The 22,928-nt window shown below is 37.7% G+C and overlaps 2 protein-coding genes across 7 annotated transcripts; both read left to right on the plus strand.

Moving 5' to 3' along the window:
• Positions 1 to 120: 120 nt before the first annotated feature.
• On the plus strand, positions 121 to 3,612 carry LOC139807957 (uncharacterized). 3 transcript variants are annotated; one of them, XM_071769473.1, is made up of 2 exons: positions 121 to 659; positions 1,569 to 3,612. In XM_071769473.1, exon 2 carries the CDS (start codon positions 1,582 to 1,584, stop codon positions 2,935 to 2,937), a length of 1,356 nt encoding a protein of 451 aa, XP_071625574.1. In that variant the 5' UTR covers positions 121 to 659; positions 1,569 to 1,581; the 3' UTR covers positions 2,938 to 3,612. The 3 variants fall into 3 exon arrangements, with proteins under 3 accessions (XP_071625574.1, XP_071625572.1, XP_071625573.1); XM_071769471.1 differs by lacking the exon at positions 121 to 659 and adding an exon at positions 666 to 969; XM_071769472.1 differs by lacking the exon at positions 121 to 659 and adding an exon at positions 1,090 to 1,408.
• A 712-nt stretch (positions 3,613 to 4,324) lies between these two features.
• On the plus strand, positions 4,325 to 22,836 carry LOC139808315 (neuronal acetylcholine receptor subunit alpha-7). Of its 4 annotated transcripts, none has more exons than XM_071770157.1 (9): positions 4,325 to 4,542; positions 9,376 to 9,512; positions 13,034 to 13,188; positions 13,711 to 13,894; positions 17,019 to 17,235; positions 19,535 to 19,669; positions 20,430 to 20,623; positions 21,235 to 21,370; positions 21,884 to 22,836. In XM_071770157.1, exons 1-9 carry the CDS (start codon positions 4,479 to 4,481, stop codon positions 22,129 to 22,131), a joined length of 1,470 nt encoding a protein of 489 aa, XP_071626258.1. In that variant the 5' UTR covers positions 4,325 to 4,478; the 3' UTR covers positions 22,132 to 22,836. The 4 variants fall into 4 exon arrangements, with proteins under 4 accessions (XP_071626258.1, XP_071626261.1, XP_071626260.1 ...); XM_071770160.1 differs by having other exon boundaries at positions 20,430 to 20,619; positions 21,238 to 21,370; positions 21,884 to 22,022; XM_071770159.1 differs by having other exon boundaries at positions 4,326 to 4,542; positions 20,430 to 20,608; positions 21,238 to 21,370.
• Positions 22,837 to 22,928: the final 92 nt, after the last annotated feature.

The following is a 22,928-nucleotide window of genomic DNA, read 5'->3' on the forward strand; positions in this document are numbered from 1 at the left end:
AGAAATTTTAAAACGTATTTTTATAAAACGAAATAATGCTAGTCTTGGACGGAAAAAAGAAATAGAATAAAATATAATAGATGTATAATATTGCTTTAGAAAAAAAATGAGCGAGCAGATGGTGTGCAGATATGAATTAATTCTATAACAGATAGATTTAAGAATAGCATAAAAATTGGAAGAAACAATTATTGTGTCGAAAATAGTACAAAAATCGTGAAAAACGAATAAGATTTCCGCTTTATATTTTGGCTTTAGAATAAGACATAAGGGCATAGAGTCGCCATTTTGCTAACGTGCTGGTTTGTCCAAATCTGCGATCGCGCACGATTTATACTTTATTACAACGATTCATTATTTTATTATCATTTGTTACGCTTGTTTTTCGTTTAATATAAATTTTTTGGTCTTTCTCGAATGTAGAAACTTGTGATTCACGTTCATGCGAAATCTGACTAATTTTTTGGCGTTTTGGGCCCAATTCTGCGCCGCCAATGAGGTGAAGCGCCTCTCGCGACGCACCTTTCATCTTGGGACCACTTGGGACTTGGGACCCGCTAGAAGCTAGAAGTCCCAGTTGATCGACTTGGAGAGGGGTTCCGATCGTGGAAACGAGAGAGGGGGGGATGATCCACCGCGTTGGGCAGCGTTGGGGCCCCGTAAGTGTGTCGGGGGTCGGGGGCCTGTCATATGTCGGATTTTCCATTCCGCGTCCGCGAAACGCGATCGCGCACGTTCCACGGCGACCGTACGAGCGACTCGACGAATTCCAAGGCGCGCGCGACCGCCGAGCGGATCCCGTTCACCGCTGCCCGTCGGTCCCCCCGCGCGGAGCGAAACGCGCTCGGGCCCCGCAGCTGCTTCACGAGAGTTGGAATGCGGGATCAACATGGAGATGGTGGCGAATAGATCGATATTGCTCGGTGATGTCACGCACGGTCGCTGACTCTCCCGTTCGGCATCCCGTTTGTAAGTTTTGTGAACGTCGCACGTCGAGCCTCGAGCCGTAAAACGGCTTCGCGACGCGTTGCGAATGCGACGCATCGACGAGGTCCCTCCCCCGCGCAAAATTCGAGATTCACGGTGGCTGGATTTTTTTCGAAAGCGAATATGCTGAAATTATCGTTGAACCAGCACGAAAGTTCAATCGAAAAACGTGGAATTGTGACAGTTTTATATTTGCTTCTATAAATTCGGAGAGTAGTCTATTCGTAGATTTATGTTATGACATATGTGTCTTCCTCGACATAAAGCTAATATAATTACGCAAATAAATTTTTTTCTGTTTTTCTTTGATACGCAAAAGCGGTCTCTATTTATAATTTAGATTTGTCAATTTTGAATGCTTCAATTGTTAAAATTTATATATTTATCTCTAAAATTATATATTTTTATTGAGCAAATCCAGGTGAAGAAATGTATTTTTAAGTATAATATTTTTTATATTATCCATTATTAAATAAAAAGTATTATTTATTAAGTATTATTTATCTTAATTTTTCAAGTAATTCATTAAACATGAATGTAAAAAACACAATTGTATTTTGAAATAAGTTTCCAATTTGCAGAACGGAGCATGGAATGGAAGGATCATGCCCACTCCTCTTTCCCAGCTTCGGGGAGCAGAGCGGCTCTGAGCGGGGAGGAGGCTACTCGCAGAAGGTCGGCGTTTATCGACCAGGTGCGGACGCCATCGACTTGGGCTACCACACCCTCGACAACAATGCTTGTCGCACCACGTCGTCGTCGTCCTCGTCTACCCCGGGCGTGTCCAGCACGCCGATTCGCCAGCAGCAACAGCAGCAACAGCTACCGCAGCCGAAGCACCATCTGGTTTACCACGTCGCGGTCAATGACCTCTGTCAACTCGATGACAATTTGTTGCTGAGGATTTTCAGCTGGCTCGACACCCGCGACCGCTGCTCCTTGGCGCAGACCTGCCGACGCCTCTGGGAGATCGCGTGGCACCCGGCGCTTTGGCGAGAGGTCGAGGTGCGTTATCCACAGAACGCCACAGCGGCGTTAAATGCCTTGACGCGCCGTGGCTGCCACACGTGCGTCCGTCGTCTGGTCTTGGAAGGTGCCACCGGATTGCCCGGCATTTTCGCCCAGCTGCCGTACCTTAATCTGACTTCCCTGGTGTTGCGACACTCGCGTCGAGTCACCGACGCCAACGTCACCACCGTGCTGGACAGCTGCGCTCATCTCAGAGAACTCGACCTGACCGGTTGTCCTAATGTCACTCGCGCCTGCGGTCGTACCACTATTTTACAGCTGCAGTCGCTCGATCTCAGCGACTGCCACGGCGTCGAGGATTCCGGCCTGGTGCTGAGCCTGTCGCGCATGCCGCACCTGGGATGCCTTTACCTACGTAGATGTGGCCGCATTACCGATGCCAGCCTGGTCGCCATCGCCTCCTACTGCGCTAGCCTGCGTCAGCTATCGGTCTCGGATTGCGTGAAAGTTACGGACTTCGGGGTGCGCGAGGTGGCGGCGCGTCTCGGTCCGTCCCTCCGCTACTTCTCCGTAGGCAAATGCGACCGCGTGTCCGACGCCGGTCTGCTGGTCGTCGCCCGTCATTGCTACAAGCTGCGCTACCTGAACGCCCGCGGTTGCGAGGCGCTCAGCGACAGCGCGACCATCGCCTTGGCGCGCGGTTGCCCGCGTATGCGCGCCCTGGACATAGGCAAGTGCGACATCGGCGACGCGACCCTCGAAGCACTCTCCACCGGATGCCCGAACCTGAAGAAGCTGTCCCTGTGCGGATGCGAGAGGATCACCGACGCCGGCCTCGAAGCGTTGGCCTACTACGTGCGTGGCCTGCGGCAGCTCAACATCGGCGAGTGCCCTAGAGTCACGTGGGTCGGCTATCGCGCGGTCAAACGCTACTGCCGACGTTGCGTCATAGAACACACTAACCCTGGATTCTCCAGCTGATGTCAACCCAGTCAACAACGTCGCTCGTATCGAGGGGATCTCGAGTAGCGATGTAAATATTCTCGGAAAAAAGTACTCCGGGTAGGAGAATATCCCGAGGGAATTCTCTGGAAAAGGGCCTTTGAGGTATATCCTGAGAATATTAAAATAACAGTATCTATATATTGATATATATCGCGAGAATATTTATAAGAGTATATTCTCTCTAATATGACTTAAAGTACGCGTCCAGACAATATTCTCAGGATATTTGATTATCTCGTATCACTAATCTCAAGTGCCAGAGTGTAATATAGCGGAAGTTCTTAGAGAAATTGTAAACCCAATTTTTTTTATCAGAGTTTATGCGACGATAAATGTTACCCTTTTTGATATGACGTCCACGCGAAATCGACGTTAGGATGAGTTGTCAATTTTTAAGATCCATGACTTGTATCGCCTGCAATCTATTTATTAACAAGCATTATTTCATCACTCGCATATTTGTAAAAAGATTGTTTCACGATTGGTTGTAAAAATATATACATATATCCTGCTTCAAAAGTCGTGCGTGCTATATTTATTGTTTTCATAATTTAATGCACTACGTAATGATAATGAATCGTTTGTAATCCATAACAACGTTTTGTAATTTATTGTAACGACGATACGATATTAAATACTTTCATTTCTTGACACCGCTGGAATTAATATGTAGATTAATTACATGGCATTTATGCGGTGTGTATAAAATTGCGTAGAAATGTGCAATAAATCAGTCCCAGTTAAACCCAATTATTTTAGAGATACAAAATTTCGCGCGGCAGTGATGATATTTATCTCATAAAAAAATGGTTATTGTTACAAAAATGAGATATACTTAACAATCAATTTTATTTAAAAATTTTATATTACGAGATTGTAATTTCTGAAATCTCTTTTAATTTTTTCGAAATTTACAATGACTTGCAGAACAAAATTTTTGAAAACTCACGGTTGCGAAACGAGGGTAATTTTAACACACAGTATATGTAAAATGTATTATAAAAAATGTTATTTATGTAGATATATATAAATACATTTTTAAAGAAACTTAATTATAAAGCTCTATTTTCCACATTTAAATCACGACTTGCAAAGCGTAAAATGATTTAAAGCTCGTTCTTGTTCGTGATCGATGAAATAATATTAATTAATGAATGATTATAATTATTAATTAAAAATAGATCGCGACAGAAAGTCATTTTTATAGGTCTTTTGTAAATATTTCGGTGCTTTTCGCCATCTGGGCACCGAACTGAAGATCACAACGAGAGATATAATATATGTGATGCGTGCCCGCGTACCTTCAAGCGTCCGTTTCACGCGATCCCGCCGCCCGCGTTGTTTCGACGTCCGCGGGGGACGCCTGCGCGAATTTCCTTCGGGAATCGGGAACCCGCGCGTTCTCTAGGTAGGGATAGCGCGGGATTCAGGGGCGAAATCGCACGGTGGTTGAAAACCGCCGTCGTGTACCAGTCGTACGTAGGTGGTCACGCGGTCACGAGCAGGCCCTCAATTCCATGTCGCCGTCTCTCGTCCCGTTCCTTCGATACGGGCTTCTTCTGATCATCGCCTTCGGGAATGGTGAGTGCCTGGCGGCATCGCGCTATTTTCATTTATTCGCATAATTCGCACAAAGTATCCGCGAACTCGCGACTGGAATCATTTCTATTCCCTAATTTCGTTGGCAGTTTAACATTCGCAAATCAACACTGCGATTAGAGGTTGAAAAGAGTTTCCGTCAATTAGAAATTCAAGATTTAAGATCGATAAATAACAAAATCTTATATCCACTGATCAACAGATAAAGAAGCTAGAAACTTTTTTTCAGATACTTTTTTGCACATTTAAATTTTGTAATAATTAATGTAATTACTTAATAATAATTACTTGACATATTAAATTTGATTTTTGCATAATTAAGTTTAATATTTAATGATTGAAATAAAATAGATTTTCTTTAAAACAATGAAACATTTGTAATGCATTTTCAAGTAATTTAAAAACTTTCTTATTAATTTCTGTAATAACGATTAAAAGTAACAATGTCTTATTCAAGCTTGAAAGAGCTAATAATTTTATTTCTATTATCTCCACTGGATCTCCTTTCAAGATAAAGTTATAATTACATGCATGATTTACATAGAATATTTTTTATATTTTACAAAATTAAGAAGTTATTGAATATTGAAGTCTTCTCGAAAAACAGGTCTAAGAAGTTTAGTTGCGTCTCACAAAAACTTATTTTTTAATAAATCTATGTCAAATCTTATTTACACAGTGAAAATTCTTTTGCTCAGTACAGAGCTCGCGTTTGACGTAGAAAATTTCATTTATATGAAATAACACAAACACCGCACGAGGGAGAATGATTATCTCGTTTCGAGAAATCGGATTATTGATACTTGTCATCTTCGAGACGTCCTCAGAAATTCGATTATTTGCCCTTTTCCTATATAATGCTGGATTATCTCGGAAGCTGAGAAAGATGTAGGCCGTCGTCAATAAAGTTCCAAGGTTCTCGCCCCTCTCGGTGCAGCCCAAGTGCAGCGCGTTTCGGAATTGTTTAGATATTGTCGGACGTCACAAAGCTCGTCATAGCTTTTGCCCGGCGGGGACTACACAACCGCTGCTATCAAAGACGTCTGAGATGTAAATTAGCGACGCGATCAAATCAAGGCTGAAACGTCAACAAATCGCAGGCCATTTTTAGGAAGAGCGTCCTCGACACGCGAATGATTTCGCGATTTTTATTACAACTCTCGACCGTGAAGTCTTCAAGGATTTGACCATGGCGATTCGATGATTTTTTTCCCGCGCGCGTATTAACTCGCAATATTCTCCTGAAGATATACATTCTCGAGAGATCAGTCGAGTCAATTTAATGAACGCGTAAATGAATACTTATTATACGAAATACGAATTGTCGATCGCACAAATTCCAGATTTCCCGGCTCAGTAGAAAATTCCATTCGTGATGGCGTGAAAGTCAATTGCGAGAGCGCAGACAATCGTATTCAAGTAGAATCCTGTGAGTTTACTTTTATCGGCATAATTTGCGCCAGACATAAGAGAAAGGTTCGCGAAACTTTTAATACTGATTGCAGCTTTTAGTGACACAAAACAACGTTGCTTTCCGATTGAAGTCATATTGAAACACAAGGAACGCTACGTCCCCATTCTCTTAATTCTTCAACCGCGTTTTTTAATTTTAATTTTCTTTCCAACCCAGCAAAATTGCATACTTTAAAACTTATTTTAAAAATCATTCTTCTTAGTTTTAAGCTAAACTAATTATGTAATTTTCTAATTATGTTTAATAATTTAATTTAATTTATTTTATAATGCACGAAAGTAATTTGGCTTAACGAACGGCTTCAGTTTGCTGAGAAAAGCTGACGAGATACATGTAAGGGGCAGAGGTTTCACGTGTGACCCACGATGTAATATAGCTTTCGATCTTAACTGGACTTCGTTACGGTATGTTTGCGTCACATCTGGTAATGTAAACGTTTGCGAATCAATCGCGTCAAGGGGCCATTTGACGCCTCCTCCGTGGCACGAAATTCGGTGATCGGGACGCCCGGGTGGAATTTACATATCCGTCGGAATCGGAGCCTGGCCTGTGCATGCATTTAGTAAATCGGTTTACGTACCGAGGTTTTAGCGGTTACAGCCGCTATCGGCGATTATTTCCTCGTCGCTCACAAATTTTATCCGTGTACGCGGCTAACCGTGTGCAAGAAAAGTCAATGTTTTTCTTCAATGTTTTTTTTTCAGTGTTTTCAGTGAAATCCGATACGGTTAAAAGTTCGAATCGATCGAGAGAGGAAAACAAATATCGTATCATTATTGTGGCAAAAGAGTCATTTTCGAGAGGGTTATCTTATTAAATTAATACTAATTGTTTGTATAAGCCATCAGTTATGCGTATTGTATTCTTCAAGAGCGGTAGTATTTTAGCAAAGTTTGAATATATTGTAAGTAATTTTATTATGTGTGTAATTACGATGTTTATATTTTATAGATTATAAGAAAAATAAATATCTTTCAACAGATTTGTTTATTTAGTCGTATGCTGTTCCGTAGATTGTTGTTCTGCGATGTAAGAATTTTATTCTTGCTCCAATTGTTCGGATAATCGAACATCTTCATATCCTGGGAGGGGGGGGGGGTTAACTCCAGACGGAGACGAATGTCTTCGAGCGGCGAACCGTTCTGCCCGAAGAAATTCGATGTCGGTCGGTCGAGACTCGAGATCCCGCGAGATATTCCGGAGCTCATACAGAGTATCGATATTTGACATACGATCTCATTACAAATCTGTGAGATTTTTCGATTTACGTTCCCGACGATGGTGACGGGCCGATATATTTCTCGATCTGCGAGAATCTTGTGGGGGATTATTTCGCCCGGCGCGGGGATGAAAGATTCGAATTACATGCGAGAATCATGAAAACGAGACGTTAAAATATATTGAATATATATTAAAATTATTCACAGTCACACTTAATAATAATCGAAAGAACGAAACCAGAACCAAATTTCAATCATAGAACTACATCTATATCATTTTTACCTTTAATGAGGAATAAATTATTAAGTCTTATTTTTGAGATTTGCTGCGTGATTCGTAGAAAGAAACGATATAATAAGAGTGAAATGTAAAATTTATTTCGTCGGAGAAATAAAAAAACGTCTTAGTAAATTTTGATTATGTACGATTTTTAATATCTTTTGCTAATGTTTTCTTATGTAATAGTTCATATGAGAAATTGTAAAGTTTTATTATGTAATAAGAATCAACAAAATATATTTTTGTTGATTCTTATTACATAATTTGAAAATATTACCGAAAAGATATATTTAAGTGATACTTTCGAAAAATAGATATTTAATTTTATACTTCGTAAATTATTTTAAAATTGCTGGAAAATTATAGTAGCCCGAACATTTTTTTTTCATAAGAATAAGATGTTAGATGATTTTGTAAATTGATAAAAAGATTTATTATTGAGAAATAATGCTATACTATATCTTGTGTACCAGCAAAATTGCCGATAATTTTACTTTAGCGTCGTTCAAACGTCGGCATTAAAGACGGCACTCATAGTCGTTTGAAGATACAGCTTTTACAGTTCGATAGGACCGTAAGAACTCACTCTCCTAATTACGAGCGGTATCCTCGCGACGAGTATCACTTATCTTTCTAGTAGTACCTTCCTATCTTTCTTTACTTCGGGCCGAGATTAGCTCGGGCCTCTGACAGGTTTCACCACGCTTCACGGCACAATGGTCGCTTCAATGGGGAGGTGGACTGACGTTACTGATCATGTAGCCGATCGCTATAATGGACGAACATCCACGTAACGAAACGGATCAGAGCTGTGATCACTGATCAGAGAGAAGGGCCCGACGAAAGGAATCTCTTTAAGTTTTTTGCGAGGCCGCTTCCCAGGACTTTGCGCCGCTTCTCGCGCTCGGCCTTGCGCCATCCTCAATTCTGAGTGATTCTTCGCATTTTATTCCTTCGGGTATCACTTGTGTCGCGATTAGACGGTGAAGTGACTCTTTACGCGGATATTTTGTTTTTTCCGCGTGATATTAAATTGAAAAAAGAGATGTATAATTGGAAATTATTAATAATTAAATTAACACACACGTATATTAGATTCGCATCACACATGTGTCGTCGCATTTATTCATACTGTATTCATACTTGCTAAATTCATGGTTCAATTTACTTATAAATTTTATTTATATTATCGAGTTGTTTTTCTTTAAATTATTGACAATATCCAGTGATAAAACTAACGATTATTAAAAGTCTCGAAAGAGAGGAATATTGAAACTTTTCTAGCCGAATAGGCTAAAGGGCATTGTACCTATTGTTTCAATATTCACGAGCATCAATATATCTTGAAATAACGAATATATAACGAATGTTAAATTAAATATAAAAAACTAACGACAGTACAGTTAAACGTATGAAATTTTTCTAGTTGCAGCCAATAGATTTATCTCTTTTCTAATAAAATAAAAATATTTGTTTTAATACACTGCAAGCTATTCTATTTTTATAGATTTATAAAGATACATACATTTATTTAGAAAGATAAAGTTCTATATATAAAGATACATAAATTTATCGTACAAAGATCTGTTTATATTTTATCTATTTTACTAATAAATAATTCTATAATAATAATATAATATAATAATGAAATTATGAAAGTGTAAATGTTATTACGTTAACTCTGTTTCTCTAGCTCTAGCTAAATCAATCAATACGATTATATTTTTTTCTTAACGAGAAAGGATATGTGAAATATTGAATATATATTTTTAAAGATTTTAGTTTAAGTTGCGATTTAATATAAAGCAATTAGGAAATTAATCTCATTTTTATCTGTTCAGGTGTTTGCGACGAGCACGAATACAGACTGACGAAGTACTTGCTGGATGGATATGACGCCGGCGTGAGGCCAGCTAAAAATTCGTCCCAGCCACTGGTCGTGGTTTTTGGACTGTCTCTTCATCATATTATCGACGTCGTGAGTATTCAAGCATTAAATAATCTTAATTATTAATATACGGTACGAGAGAGTGAGAGAGAGAACCACATACGTATTTTATAAGCAACCAAAATATTGACGACGGTTGTAAAACAGAAATATTAGCAGAAATTCCAACAATTTCTCAAAATTCTTACAGTTCAACGACGATCGAAATGTATTAAAGAACTGTTGGCTGCACGAAATCCCTCTCTATAGGCGAGGCCGAGCGAAAACGCGTGGATTTTCTTCAAAAATGTTTTCATATTCTTTCGTTTTCTACTGTCGAAATTGTACATCCATTCGAGGAATCCCGCGGAGACACTACATTGTTGTTATTCTTTATATAGCATAATAAAAAAAAAAGCACACGAGAAAATATTTCTTGTATAAACGAGATAACGGTGACGCGTGACGTAATCAATCGAAAAAAAGGCGTCTCTCCTCTCAATGAATTTCACAGAACAAGAAATAATTTAAATACAAGAGAGAGAAAAAATATGAAAAAAGCGCGATTGCTCGGTTTTAACGATACTTGCATTCGCGTCTATCGATTTTTTTGTTATCGACTTTTATCAGCGCTTTGGCATTCAAACAGAATTCTCAGTAAACGGATTTGATCTTTAATAAAATAAATTCCTGCCCGTGCGGCTGAAAAAAATTCCCACCGAAACAAACGGTGGAAATAACGTTTGAATTCACTGCTCGTAAAGAATAAACAAATTTTATTATATTTTTATTAGAAGACTCATAAAACTGTGATATAATAACATTACTCACCGCTTTTTCGTGCGACGATACACGAGCATGCAAAAAATATAATTATATATTCAGTCCACATAAAAATTGCTAAATTAATCAAGTTGCTAAATTTTATCAATTTTTTATTAGTTTCCCTTTTATCTGATTTACCTCTATCCTCGATATTTCGCGAGATTTTCGAGTCTTCCCTTAGATTTGTCACGAGACACGAGGTAAAATTGAGAAAAATGCGTATCGTAACGAAAATGGAAACACCGCGACCGTGACGGGATCCCCGGTGGTAATCGGAGATACGCGAGATAAATTGGCGTGAGAATAAGTAAGCCGGTGGGAAAGTTTCAGGCATTTGTTTCGCGTATGGCAGTAACGAGAGCAACCTTTAGCGCAACGTAACCAACCGGTCACCCCAGGGAGACCTGAGACCGTCTAACGAGAGCTCGTTACATCTATCGCGCAATATACGGTCGATCATCCGGCTCGTCTCTCCCCTTCTCGTTTCTTTTCGTTTGATAATATTGATGATAATGCAATATCACGCGGTTTCCCCATCGAGTCGAGTCTCGTCAACCGCTGAATCTTTCGTTGTTCATGAAATAGAGATAATTGAGTAATAACCGAGAGGACTTTGCGCGAATCCTATTTCCTCTCATTCGCAAAATTTATCGTTATATTAAATATAGCGTTTTTATTATAAGTTGTATATTTGCAAAGCAAAAGAGAATCTTACAGAAAGCAACTTTGCACTAATATCATTATAAGTCGCTCGAAAGATGACCCATTATCCAGCTGCAATTAATGATTTGTATTCATTTCATTCGGGGACTATACATTTTTATATGGACAGATGCCATGCAACTTTAAATTCGTGAAATCGCGATTGCTCGTCAAACTGCAAATTCCTACCGTTTAAATTCTCAACATACCTAAGGCCTCCAATTGAAACATTATAGGTACATAGTTTCACGATAGTATCTTCGTTACATCATGCGCTATTGGATTACACATTCCGTTGATTTTCCATAGTATCTGGTCTCAAGATGATACATGGAGATGAATGTTAAACATTAAGTGAGAATAATATAGCTCTTTCGCGGAGACTATATTACTCCGTACATTATCCATCTTCTTTTATCATCACGGTAATAACTACTCAGGTAAACTAAAAATTCACTAAATTGTCCAGAAAGGAATTATTAAATAATTTTTCTTTTGTCAAACAGGCAGAAAAGTACTTATTAAAAGTTTAACAAGAATATCAGTGAATAATGGTTTGTCTGACTTGCAAATATATAATAATTAAAAATATTGCCTCTTCTCATTTCCGAAAAAGAATAAACGAGTTATAATAACAATTAATAATAACAATATAATAATTATAATTAAAGATTATTATAACGGTTAATACAACAAATTTAGTTTCAATAATTATTTATCGATGCAACTGTGCTTTAATGAGCGATTTAAGAATATAATATGTATCGTAATGTTACTGGTGCTACTTTAATTAAAGAAATTCGATCTTGAGATGTCAAGCGCAGATGATCTCTTAAAAGTTCACAAGATTATAGAGCGAGTCGGTGAGTAAAGGTCTTGAGGAAAACAGCGCGCACCGGAACCTTTGAATATTTATGCTCTGCGTACAAAATAACGAGATCTAAGTAATTATAAAAAATTATTGCATCGATTAAACGTCAATCTCTGTCGAGATAGCGTTCACCGCGGAATTCGTAAGGTTCCGGGTTTCGCACGGTTGCGGTGGCCAATTAAATGCCACGGAACTGCTTCATATAATTTTACAATTGACGCTAATTAAGCGTCTTATACTGTTAGCAAAAGTAAGAAAAAGTCTGCGGGCAAGAGTAATGTTTGACATTTCATTTTCCTTGAAGCGGAAAGATATAATGGATTGTTTCTATCGAAAGAATTGCGAAACGTATTTCGGAAAAATAAATTAAAACTGGTCGACGATTATAATAAGAGAATCTGAGCTAATTATTTAGTTTATAAAAAAGAGCTACATAGAACATTAATATAAGTTAAATAATTTTAGTTTATCAACATTGCACTTTTTTACCTAATTCTATTCATTTTTAATTGTCGTGTTTAAGATTATCAAAAGTTTCAATAAAACTAATTGATTTTAAAATATTTTATTAGTTTTATTTGCATTTATTTTATTTTTATTTGAGGATAAAGCGTTGAATTTATTAAAATTGATTGCGAGAATAATATTACTACACGACGTGGCTTTAAAACTGTTTCGGATTTTGTGAGAGATTGCTCATATTTTTTATAACTAGAAAGATATATATTGCCTGTTGTTTGTCGACCATATCGTCGACAATTCGTGTTTCGTTGTTATATATAAACTCCAATTAATCACACAGGTCAGTTCCAACGGCCTCCTTTAGAGAGCAGTCTTTTTAAGAGTAACAAATTAAATATTTCACGATAAATTAGTTACAAATTATAAAATTTCCTTCCGGGAAAGATCTTCCGTTGTACATGTACAGAAATAAGCTACTGAATAAGTAAATAAATGTCTAATTTATTTCTTCAAGTAAATCGTGTTCCGCGAAAAGATAAGTAGATAAGCGAAAGAAGCGCATTATCGGAAAAATAAATTAAATTTCACGTTAAAACAAATAAATAATTCGCGTGCGGCATTTATATTTATAAACAAATTTATTACCGTTTGTACGAAGACCGTTTTGCTTTATATTTTTTTACGTCTCACGGCTTTATATTATTTATTCCAGGATGAAAAGAACCAGATACTCACGACCAACTGTTGGGTTACGCAGGTTTGGACCGATCATCACTTGAAATGGAATGCCTCGGAATTCGCTGGAATTCGAGTAATCCGCGTTCCATACAATCGTGTCTGGCGACCTGACACGATTTTGTATAACAAGTGAGCATTCATCTCGAATCGGGGAATGAGCTTTTTCGCGAACTTTTCAACGCTGTTGCAAGTTAAAAATGTATACCGCAAGAAAAAAGTTCATGCATTCAACCGGCGGGGATATTAAAAAATTCCACAAATTGAAGTAATGATTTATACATCCACCTGAGATCTCCCGAGATCCTGCTATTCTTTTGAAAACTTCTTTCAATCCCTTGCGGGATACTTTGCGGCGATACGCATAAAGTAGAGTCTGAAGGTGATCCTGAACAAAATAAGTATGATTGAAAAGAAAAGCTCGCGAGTAATTTTAAAAATTAACAATTTTCAGTGTCGGTAGAATAACAAAACAAAAAGAAAATAAAGACGGGAGACAAAAATAATTTAGGATAAATTTAAAAGCATTATAGAGAAGATAAAATATAATTTCCTAAATCGAATAGTATAATTTCGAACAGAGTTCAAAGCTGTTCGAAATAAAAGAAAGAAATCTATATATATCTCGTCGCGGTTTCAATTTTCTGGTTACAGTGCGGATCCACAATATAGTTCAGCGGTCATCAATACAAACGTGATCGTCAGTCATACGGGCGAGGTGGTCTGGCTAAGCCACGGTATCTTTCGCAGCAGCTGCGACATAAATGTAGAGTTCTTTCCCTTTGACGAGCAACGATGTGCCCTGAAATGGGCCTCCTGGACGTACGACGGGTACCAAGTAAGTTTCACATTCTATACTCCTTGCATTTTATCTCGCACATTTGGATCTTCACTCGTTCGAATGCAAATTATCAAAGTTTTACATTTGCATAATTGAATATCCGATTTTTAACAGAACAGGTCGCTGCGCTGCGTATCAAAAATTTTTCTCTTAAAAAGATGAAGTTCGAACTTTGTTCTGTTAAAATAAATTATTCAACGATGTAAATTGTGAAAATTTGCAAAATTTGCGCGGCAAATGTGTCTTCTATCGCAATCAACTGAGATTTGGATAACGCGATTTAAAGTCCCTCTTATAATCATGACATGAATCTCGGGTTAAAACGCAATCAGGTATAAAAAAAAATCCTTACGAGTGAGATAACACTCGAAATAAAGTTTCAAATCTTGAGATATAGATAGTTACATTTTGATTAAACATTTTGTCAATCACGCGATTCACGCGCACTTTACTATTAATTGTGTATCGATCGCGATGGAAATATTCAGCAACCTTGCTCACCGCACAAACACCAAGATCGTGCATCAGACGCAGTCTTGCATAAAATATAGGTGATCCTCGAGTAACATGTTACTTGAATTGCATGGAGTTTCGAATAGCATAGTAAAAATTTGTAACAATCCTACTTTTTAAAAGTTTCAAAATAATTTCTTGGAACCAAATATCCAGTTTTATATGAATCTGGAGTCTTGAATTGCACGGTTTTCGTTAACGGAACGTGATCTCCAAAATTGTACGAATTCTAAGTCTCGAATAACACGGTTTTCAATAACTGAACCAATTAATCATGTTATTCGAGGGTATATGTAACGGTTTTAATTCCGCGAGCTAATAATCGTATACTGTGATAACTATATGAGACACGATTGCGTTTCGAGAGATAGTACGATAGTACACGAAACGATTCATGCCGCTGCTTGTTCGCTTGTCTCTGATGGCCTTGTTTGCGCATGATGTGTACTATATGTCATAACAAAAATAAACACCAAGATGCAGGGTCATAAAATATTTTACATATTACAAATTATATGTAATTATATATGCTGAATATTCTCTATTTCTTGTGTTTTAAATTAATTTCGATAAACGAGCTCGCATTTTGCGTTCCGTTTTGTGGGAACCGATCAGAATCGCCTGGGATAACGATTATAATTCCGCTCGGTTGAGAGAATATTTTGAAAAGAAAATATTATTGCTGATGGAGTTCTAATCTACGAGAGAAAATATATTTCTGGATTTTAAGAAAAACTATTAACATATCATACACATATCATCTTTCAAGAATCAGTTATTGAATCGCGTGAAACAAAACTCATACTATGTTTCAAAACAGCTTTTATCTGACAATGAGTTTCTCTATTGAATCGTGATTGCAATAACGGATATCACATTGATTCTCAAAATTTGTTTATTAAACCTTATGATTTTAAGAGATTGATTTCAGCTGAGTTGTCGGGCCAGAGATATATTTTAAATAAATATTATGTTTAACTATTATATGATAATCCGAGCGATATGTTTCACTTAGCCGATTTTTTCGTCGATTCTTATGAACCTTTAGTTTAAAAATGAGGCAGGGCAATTATCGACTGGCGCGCGACCCCGTTCATCTTACAGATTTCCTTCTAAATCGAATTAATTTCTTACGTTCGTAATTCAGCCATTCGTAATTCCTCGCAGTATTATATTCACCTTCATTTAAGACCGCGGAATATTTTACGGTTTCGCTAGATATCATTCAGCGAGATGCCATATCGATTATCCGAAGACTGAGGTATCAGGTATCGGTATACGTACATATATATATTGTATAGTTCATGTAAATGCGAAACCATATGAATGAAACCATTAGAATGATAAAGATAAAGGTGAATGAGTACTGCAGATTAAATTTTTACATTTATATTCATCCTGAAATTATTGTAAGAATCGCGGACATTTTTATCTCTTTTTTGCTTCAGAAACTAATTTTTTTTTCGGTGAGATTTACATGGAAGATACATAGCAAAAAATATCTCGACGCCGGACGAATTGTGCGTGCAACGCAAATAAACGAAAGAAAAAAACGAAATGTACGGTTGTTGAAACGAAGCCGATCGGCCTTTTGGAAGTTCGGGGACGCTTAACACAGCTGGTAGAATCGAAAACGCCGGCCCGTCAAGTCGTGAAAATGGTTCGGGCAGATCGAAGAGCTTAATCCCAGCATCGCGAGAAGAATTCAATACGAGAGCCGTTCGGTTCGCCTCTGCGCTGAGAGCACCCTGCCTATCTTTCACAGAGAGAGAGTTTTCCCATTTTCTATCTCTCCGCGCTGAATACACTTTGCGTGCCGCCCGCGCCGTCGCTACACCGCCGTTCACCCTTTCGTCGTGTAAAAGACGTCATCGTGGTTTAAAATACTTGTCCAGGAGAATCTTTCAAAGTTCCTCGCGCATTAATCATTTCTCGTGTTCCGCGCGACTGGATTTTCAGCCTTGATAATTAATTTCCCGAGCAAAAACTTCGATAAGGTTTCTCTTTAATAAAAAAAAGTCGATCGAGTTCTTGCTTAAATTAACAAGGAATTGTCGATCGAGTAAACTGATAAACGACAGAGCCAGTTATTATGAGATCTACGATAAAATTATAGTAAAAAATGACACAAGGATTATATATATTAAAATTCAATTAAGAATGTCTGTTCGAGATTCGTGTAATATTCTACTCCAATTTAAAATCCGATTTTCGTGCTTTAATTCTTTTCATTCGTTACCGCAATAAATGTCTTGATTTGTCATTATTAATAAAGCACGTAGCAGCTCGACAAAACAGAGTTTATATTACGCGATAAACAGAACAATCTAAATCGCAGCGAAAAAGACACTCGACCTGTCAGCTGCCAGTTTAACTTTTAGTCGATAAACCGATTCGACCCTCGTCTGTTGGTTTCCGCTCGTGTTTAGTTAAAGCTGTTAAAGGATGTATTGTTCAATAAACTGCGCGCCCGCTTGATATATTTTTATTACTTGCAAATTCGCCGGCCTGCCGCGGACAAAACAGCGACAATTTACGCCGTCGCGCGTCGGCGACATCACGATATGTCGCGCGTAACTCACACCGAGGAAATTTTACTGGGCATCAGCTCGAGCTGGAGAGCCAGAGCGAGCAGGGGGACGTGAGCAATTATCAGGCGAACGGCGAGTTCCATCTTCTGGACTTCACCGCTCGCCGAAACGTCGAGTATTACTCCTGCTGCGAGGAGCCGTACCCCGACATCACTTACGAGATCCGCTTACGACGACGTCCGATGTTCTACGTCTTCAACCTGATTCTGCCCTGCATACTAATCAACGGCGTCGGTAAGTGGAGCGCACAAATGCGTGGAATACCATCAGTTAGCGACCAGCAATAGACTAACTAACGTTCGTATATCAAAGAGCATAATAATTGCATTTCGGTATTTGCATGTATTCAAAGTAGGGTTACTATAACTTCTATAATAAAATATCTCATTGAGAAAGAAAATTCTAATATTATAATTAGTGGCGTTATATCTCATCTTAGATTTAAAAAAAAAAAATTTTTTAAGGATTAGGATAATTAATAAATTACATTATTACTAGCTGTATAAAAATACGAAGAGTTTTTTGGTAAACAATACGGTATGCTCAAATGTCGATCTTTGTGAAATACGTACGTCGCATCATGTTCGGCGAAAAGTAATTAAAATAATTTATATACCGCTTTCTTTAGTAAAGCATCTAATTTTACAGAAAAAGAGCGCGTACGAAACTTTTTAAGACACCTTAAATCTCGCAAGTAAACTTTCACAGATTGCAAATTAATGATATGCGGTAACGTGATGCAATTCTCGAGGACCTCGTTTATTAATGAAGGAAGTAACAGTTCTTACCGTTAGCTACGAAGCGAATTTCATAAATAAACCTTGAGACTACGAAGCAGCAGACCGCATGGGAAGTTATATACGAGATTAGGTTCTCTCTTCCGATCTTTCCGCACTCTCCTGCACGACCTGCTTGCATAAGAAAATTGAGATTGTCCCTACTAACACGAGATGTCGATCTAATGAATTTGCATAATAGTTTTCGCATTAATCCCGGGGAAAAAACGGCGTCTTTATTAATAACTATGCGGGCAATCAAATTACGTGTTAAGATCTATTGCTCGATAGGGAAGGCAATCATTGCTTTTTATATGCATGCTTGAAAGTTGAAAGAGATTCGGAATTTTGATAAGATCATATATTTCAGTAGGAACATATCGAAGAACATTTTGGAAACAAATTACTTGATAAACTTAAAGTCAATTTAAAATTGTCGAGTTTATTTTTTAATTCAGAGAAAAAAAATTATACTTTCTTGTTTAACTTTCTGTTATCTAAAATACTTACGCCATAATCATTCTACATGTATTCTAACACCGTGCTAATGCAGTTAAGAAAAAGAAAAATGTACACCGTAACGACTATAACGTAGGCAGTAAGCAAAAAGGAACGTAATTACTAAAATACTATAAAATTGCCTTGTACGTTAATTTTTTGCAAAAGTGTAAAAAGAACGATCATCAAAGAAGAATATCAATATAATTTTATGCGAAGAAGGGAGAGAAGACGAGAATTTGCAAAATAATAAATATATATAGGCCACTGGGTCTAACAGCCTTATAGGATTTGTACAAGGAGGAGAAAACAAATTAAGTCATTGCGGAAACGACGGCATAAACTGAAGCATTTCATTACATTTCTGCTGCCATTTATCGATAATGAAAGAAATTTTCCGAGAATTTGCTGGATATTAGAGCCAAGCTTGTAGAACAGCAATTGCTTATTGACTTTATCTCTTTTAAGAAAGAGCTTTTATAAACAGAAAGAGTGAAAAAGTAGGATACTAACAACAAAAATTAAGAGACTAAAGTTAACGTAATAAAGAAAATCAATGTACAAGATACATGGAAATAGATAGATAAAAAGGCAAATATTGAAACAACAGAATATAAGACCCAGTGGGGCAATCGAAACTGTCGGACAAATGGGACAACGCTGTGGCTTTCCGATGATAAAATTGATGGTTATCGTGGACCAGTTATTGTAGAACAGTAAAAAAAATGACATGTATGAATTATCGGGAGATCTTTGCGTGGTTTCATTTGGTCGAGAATTCGTGAATTTTACATGACAATAGCACGACAAAAACTAGATAAAATTAAAATTGCATTTCTATCGCATTATTTATTTATTTATATTTCTCGAAAAACTGAAACTCAAACAGAAATTGCGGGCAACCGGTATTCTATATTTCGCGCGGGCGAAAAATTTAGTATAAAATAAAATATGAAATTATTATTAAATCAATAAAGAATTTAGATATTAACTCGTTATGCACGTTTGCGTGAACGAAAAATACGGAAAACTTAAGAAAATTTAAATTTATGGAATAAGTTCTGAGAGAAAAGCAAACCTAAGACTGTCCTCGCACTTTCTTTTGTCGCCCTTCCCGCAGCTCTTGTTCCATTTTCGATTACTACAAACTTTCAAGTTTGTCACGAGACTTCGAATCGAAGTCTCGCGGAATACTTCGGATTCAATATTTCGCGGTAAGAATAAAACTTTCGCGGACGCTGCTCCTGTTTGCTCTCCAGCCCTGCTGGTGTTCTACGTGCCCTCCGAGTCCGGGGAGAAAGTCACCCTCGGCATCTCGGCCCTTCTCTCCATGACGGTGTTCTTGATGACCATTCGCGAAACTTTGCCGCCCACGGAGAAGACACCGCTGATACGTGAGTACATCGGTGGTCGTTTCCGGTCGGATCTTCATGCAATTCGAACTTGGAGAATAATTCTTTACACACTCAAAATATTTTCAAAATGTCACGATCCGCCAATCCTTCCTATTCTATTATGTTAAAGTTAAATTATCGCAAATATCTCTTTAGAATTATAATTTCGAATCTCCAAGTCGTCCGATTATATTAATTTTAAATCGTTCGACAAAGAGTATTATCGCGATTTTAGTTCGAGCTGTTCATTACTCATTAAAAAACCCGCGAGAAAATGCACCTGGGACTTTCTTGAAACGCGGTTAGCCGTCTCCGCAAAACTGAACACCGTCTCATTTCTGGCTAATGTAGTCTTCAAAGGGGGATTCCTAAGGAGTGTACTCAAAGAACAGCGAGAAAAGCGAATAAAAGCTGTGTTACAGAATCGTTATCTAAGTGGAGAAAGAATTTTGTTTAATGGTTAGATATCGCTTGTGCGAGAAAATATGACAGACAATTTCTTTGACAAATTATAGAAAGCGCACCATATTTATACTCACAATAGTCACAATCAGTAAATTTCTTCGAATAATAAAAACAACATTATTTTTTCCTATTTCACCGATCCTTTCAGTCCTGTCCGACACATTTTAAGAGAGACAAATATTGTATATAAATCACTCAAATTATTTTGCATCTTTCGAAAAGTTACTGAAGAGAGATAAAAATTCAATTATCTATTCTATCCATATCTGTATCTATGTCCCTTCGGTGCTTTCAGGTCTTTACTATGGCGTCAGCATTTGCCTGGTGTCGTTCGCATCCGGTCTGGCGGTCGTGACATTGAATTTGCATCACCGTGGTGTGCGGGGCATACGTGTACCGAGTATCGTGAGATCGCTGGTCTTAGACAAATTAGCCAGGATAGTATTTCTGAATTTCCAAGAGGAGAATAGATCGGTAAAACGGATGCACGTAATGCACATGCATATTGTATCTTGTAATACGCGGGGCATCTTGCAAATCGCCATCCGGCCTCTTAAAACCTATTTGAATATAATAAAATTGGGCCAATACACCATTGTGCGCGCGTTTCTCAGAATCAGATCAGTTAGATAATAATTCTCGTGCAGCTTCCGGCAGATAGGGTAAACAGGATCAGCCTCAGACGTTCGTTTCAGCATACGTAAGTGAAAAGATGTAACGATGTAACGGTAAGATAATTATCTTCAATATTGTGCGGGAGAAATAAAACAATGGATATGATATGAAAGAACCAGAAGAGATACAAATCGATTCGAAAATAAATATAAAAAGTTTATAAGAGAAAGAGAACAATGTGAATTGTGAACAATGTGAAGAAAATGTATATATGAAATAGATATTAATTATTAATGAAATAATTACGATAAATATAGATTGAGGGACAGACGCACGGACGTCTGTGGCCGATCCCGTATTGCGCTTCGCCGAGAGAAAGTTTCGCGGTTGATACAATTTCTAAACGCGCGCCCGCTATTACTTCGTTCTATAGAAAAGTTACGGCGCGATCATCAATATAGGATCACAGTGATTTGTTATATCAGCAGGAGCCGGCGGAACAATTCTCGAGAAGGAAGAACAACTGTCCGCTGCACTGCAAGCCCGAACTGCCGGAGCAGCACGTATCCCCCAAATATGTATCGAGAAAAGACGATAGTAACAGCTCTAGTCCCAGTCTAGGTGAGTCTGTAAGACATATTAATTGAATTTGATATGTTATTTACTTATTAAAAATTATGAAGTCACTCCGCATCCTTAATTCTCGTAATTTTTGTTTCTTTAACATTCAGTGTTGCACATTTTTACATCGCCATTCTCGAAGAAGCATTTGTATTATTCACCTTTGAATGTACTTATTACCCTTAGTGTTTGTATATTATACAATTATTATTTTTTAATTTTCTACGTTTTTACAAATTTATACTCGAAATTTCACGTAACTCGAAAAATCACAAACTTTTCGCGAAAGCTGAAATGTTTTCATTAAAAATCGTATCGCTTTTGCGCGATGTGTAATAATACTTGATTGTGAGAAATGTCTACTTTCATTCGCATTCGTACTTTTTGTTTTGAACATATCCCTTCGTTGCGATTATCCTGCGGTAGTATTTCCAGTTTGGTCTGGTCTAGTTTCTTTAGCCAGCTAATTCGTGCCGTGCGATGAATTATGAATCGTGTCGAACAATCGCACAGATCTCAGCAAGGAGGGCGGCCTTGAGGCGCATTGGTCCCGGGTCCTGGGAAGAGTGCACGCGACCATCGAGAGGAACGAGCGGCGCCTGGTCGAGCAGGATCGCCGGGAAAGGACAGAGTTAGATTGGAAACAGGTCGCTTTGGTCAGTGATCGTGCCCTGTTGTGCGTTTTCTTACTTACGACGATTGTCAGCACAGCGGTGATTTTATGCGGCTCGCCCCCGACCCCGGATGTACCCAAAGATTAGTAATCCTTGGACTACCGGTTCGACTAATCGTTCGATGGTCGGCGAACGTCTTTCGAGGATCATCGATGGTTTTCAATCCAGTTAATTTTGTTCCGTGTACCGAAGAAAATTAAATTTAGCTGACTCGTCGATGCGAAGAATAAACAAATATTCGTCGTTACTTATTTTATAATGAGATATGTGTTAACTCGTGCAAAAAATAAGTGAATTTTGAGAAATTAATAGAAACTTCTATTTCCATTTGCTGGTATCGTTGAAAAGAAAGAAAGAAAAATCATTTTGATACAAATCAGATTTCTTTTCATTCGCATATTTCTTGCACAGGATAAACGTAAAGATGTGTAATTTTAGTTTTAGATAGATGTAACGTGTTTAGAAAACGAAGTGTGATCTCTCGATCAAGGATGACTTTAAGGAATGTAAAAAAAACTGCTGTGTATATTAATCCCGGCAACAAATTGTTTTCTTTCAAAATTTGAAATTGGCCAGGCCAATTTGCCCTTTTGAGAGTGTGCGTAACTCACGTACATAATTCAAATTATAACTTAAATTCGCCTCTGCTCTCTCAACGTTTTTTTTTTTATATCAAACGAGCAATTCGAGAATAATTTCGAAGTAGCCGAAACTGTAAATATGTGCATCAAAGTTTGTAACAGAATGTATAAAAGTGACAGAGTAAACCCATAAAAGCTCATCATTGCTCTAAATGTGTTTATCGACATAAAATAATAATATAGATTTAGAAAAAATGAGAGAGCGTTCCTCATGGATGAGAATTCATTATCGTAATGAAATAA

The sequence above is a fragment of the Temnothorax longispinosus genome, chromosome 2 (genome assembly GCF_030848805.1).
Source record: "Temnothorax longispinosus isolate EJ_2023e chromosome 2, Tlon_JGU_v1, whole genome shotgun sequence".
Lineage (NCBI taxonomy): Eukaryota > Metazoa > Arthropoda > Insecta > Hymenoptera > Formicidae > Temnothorax > Temnothorax longispinosus.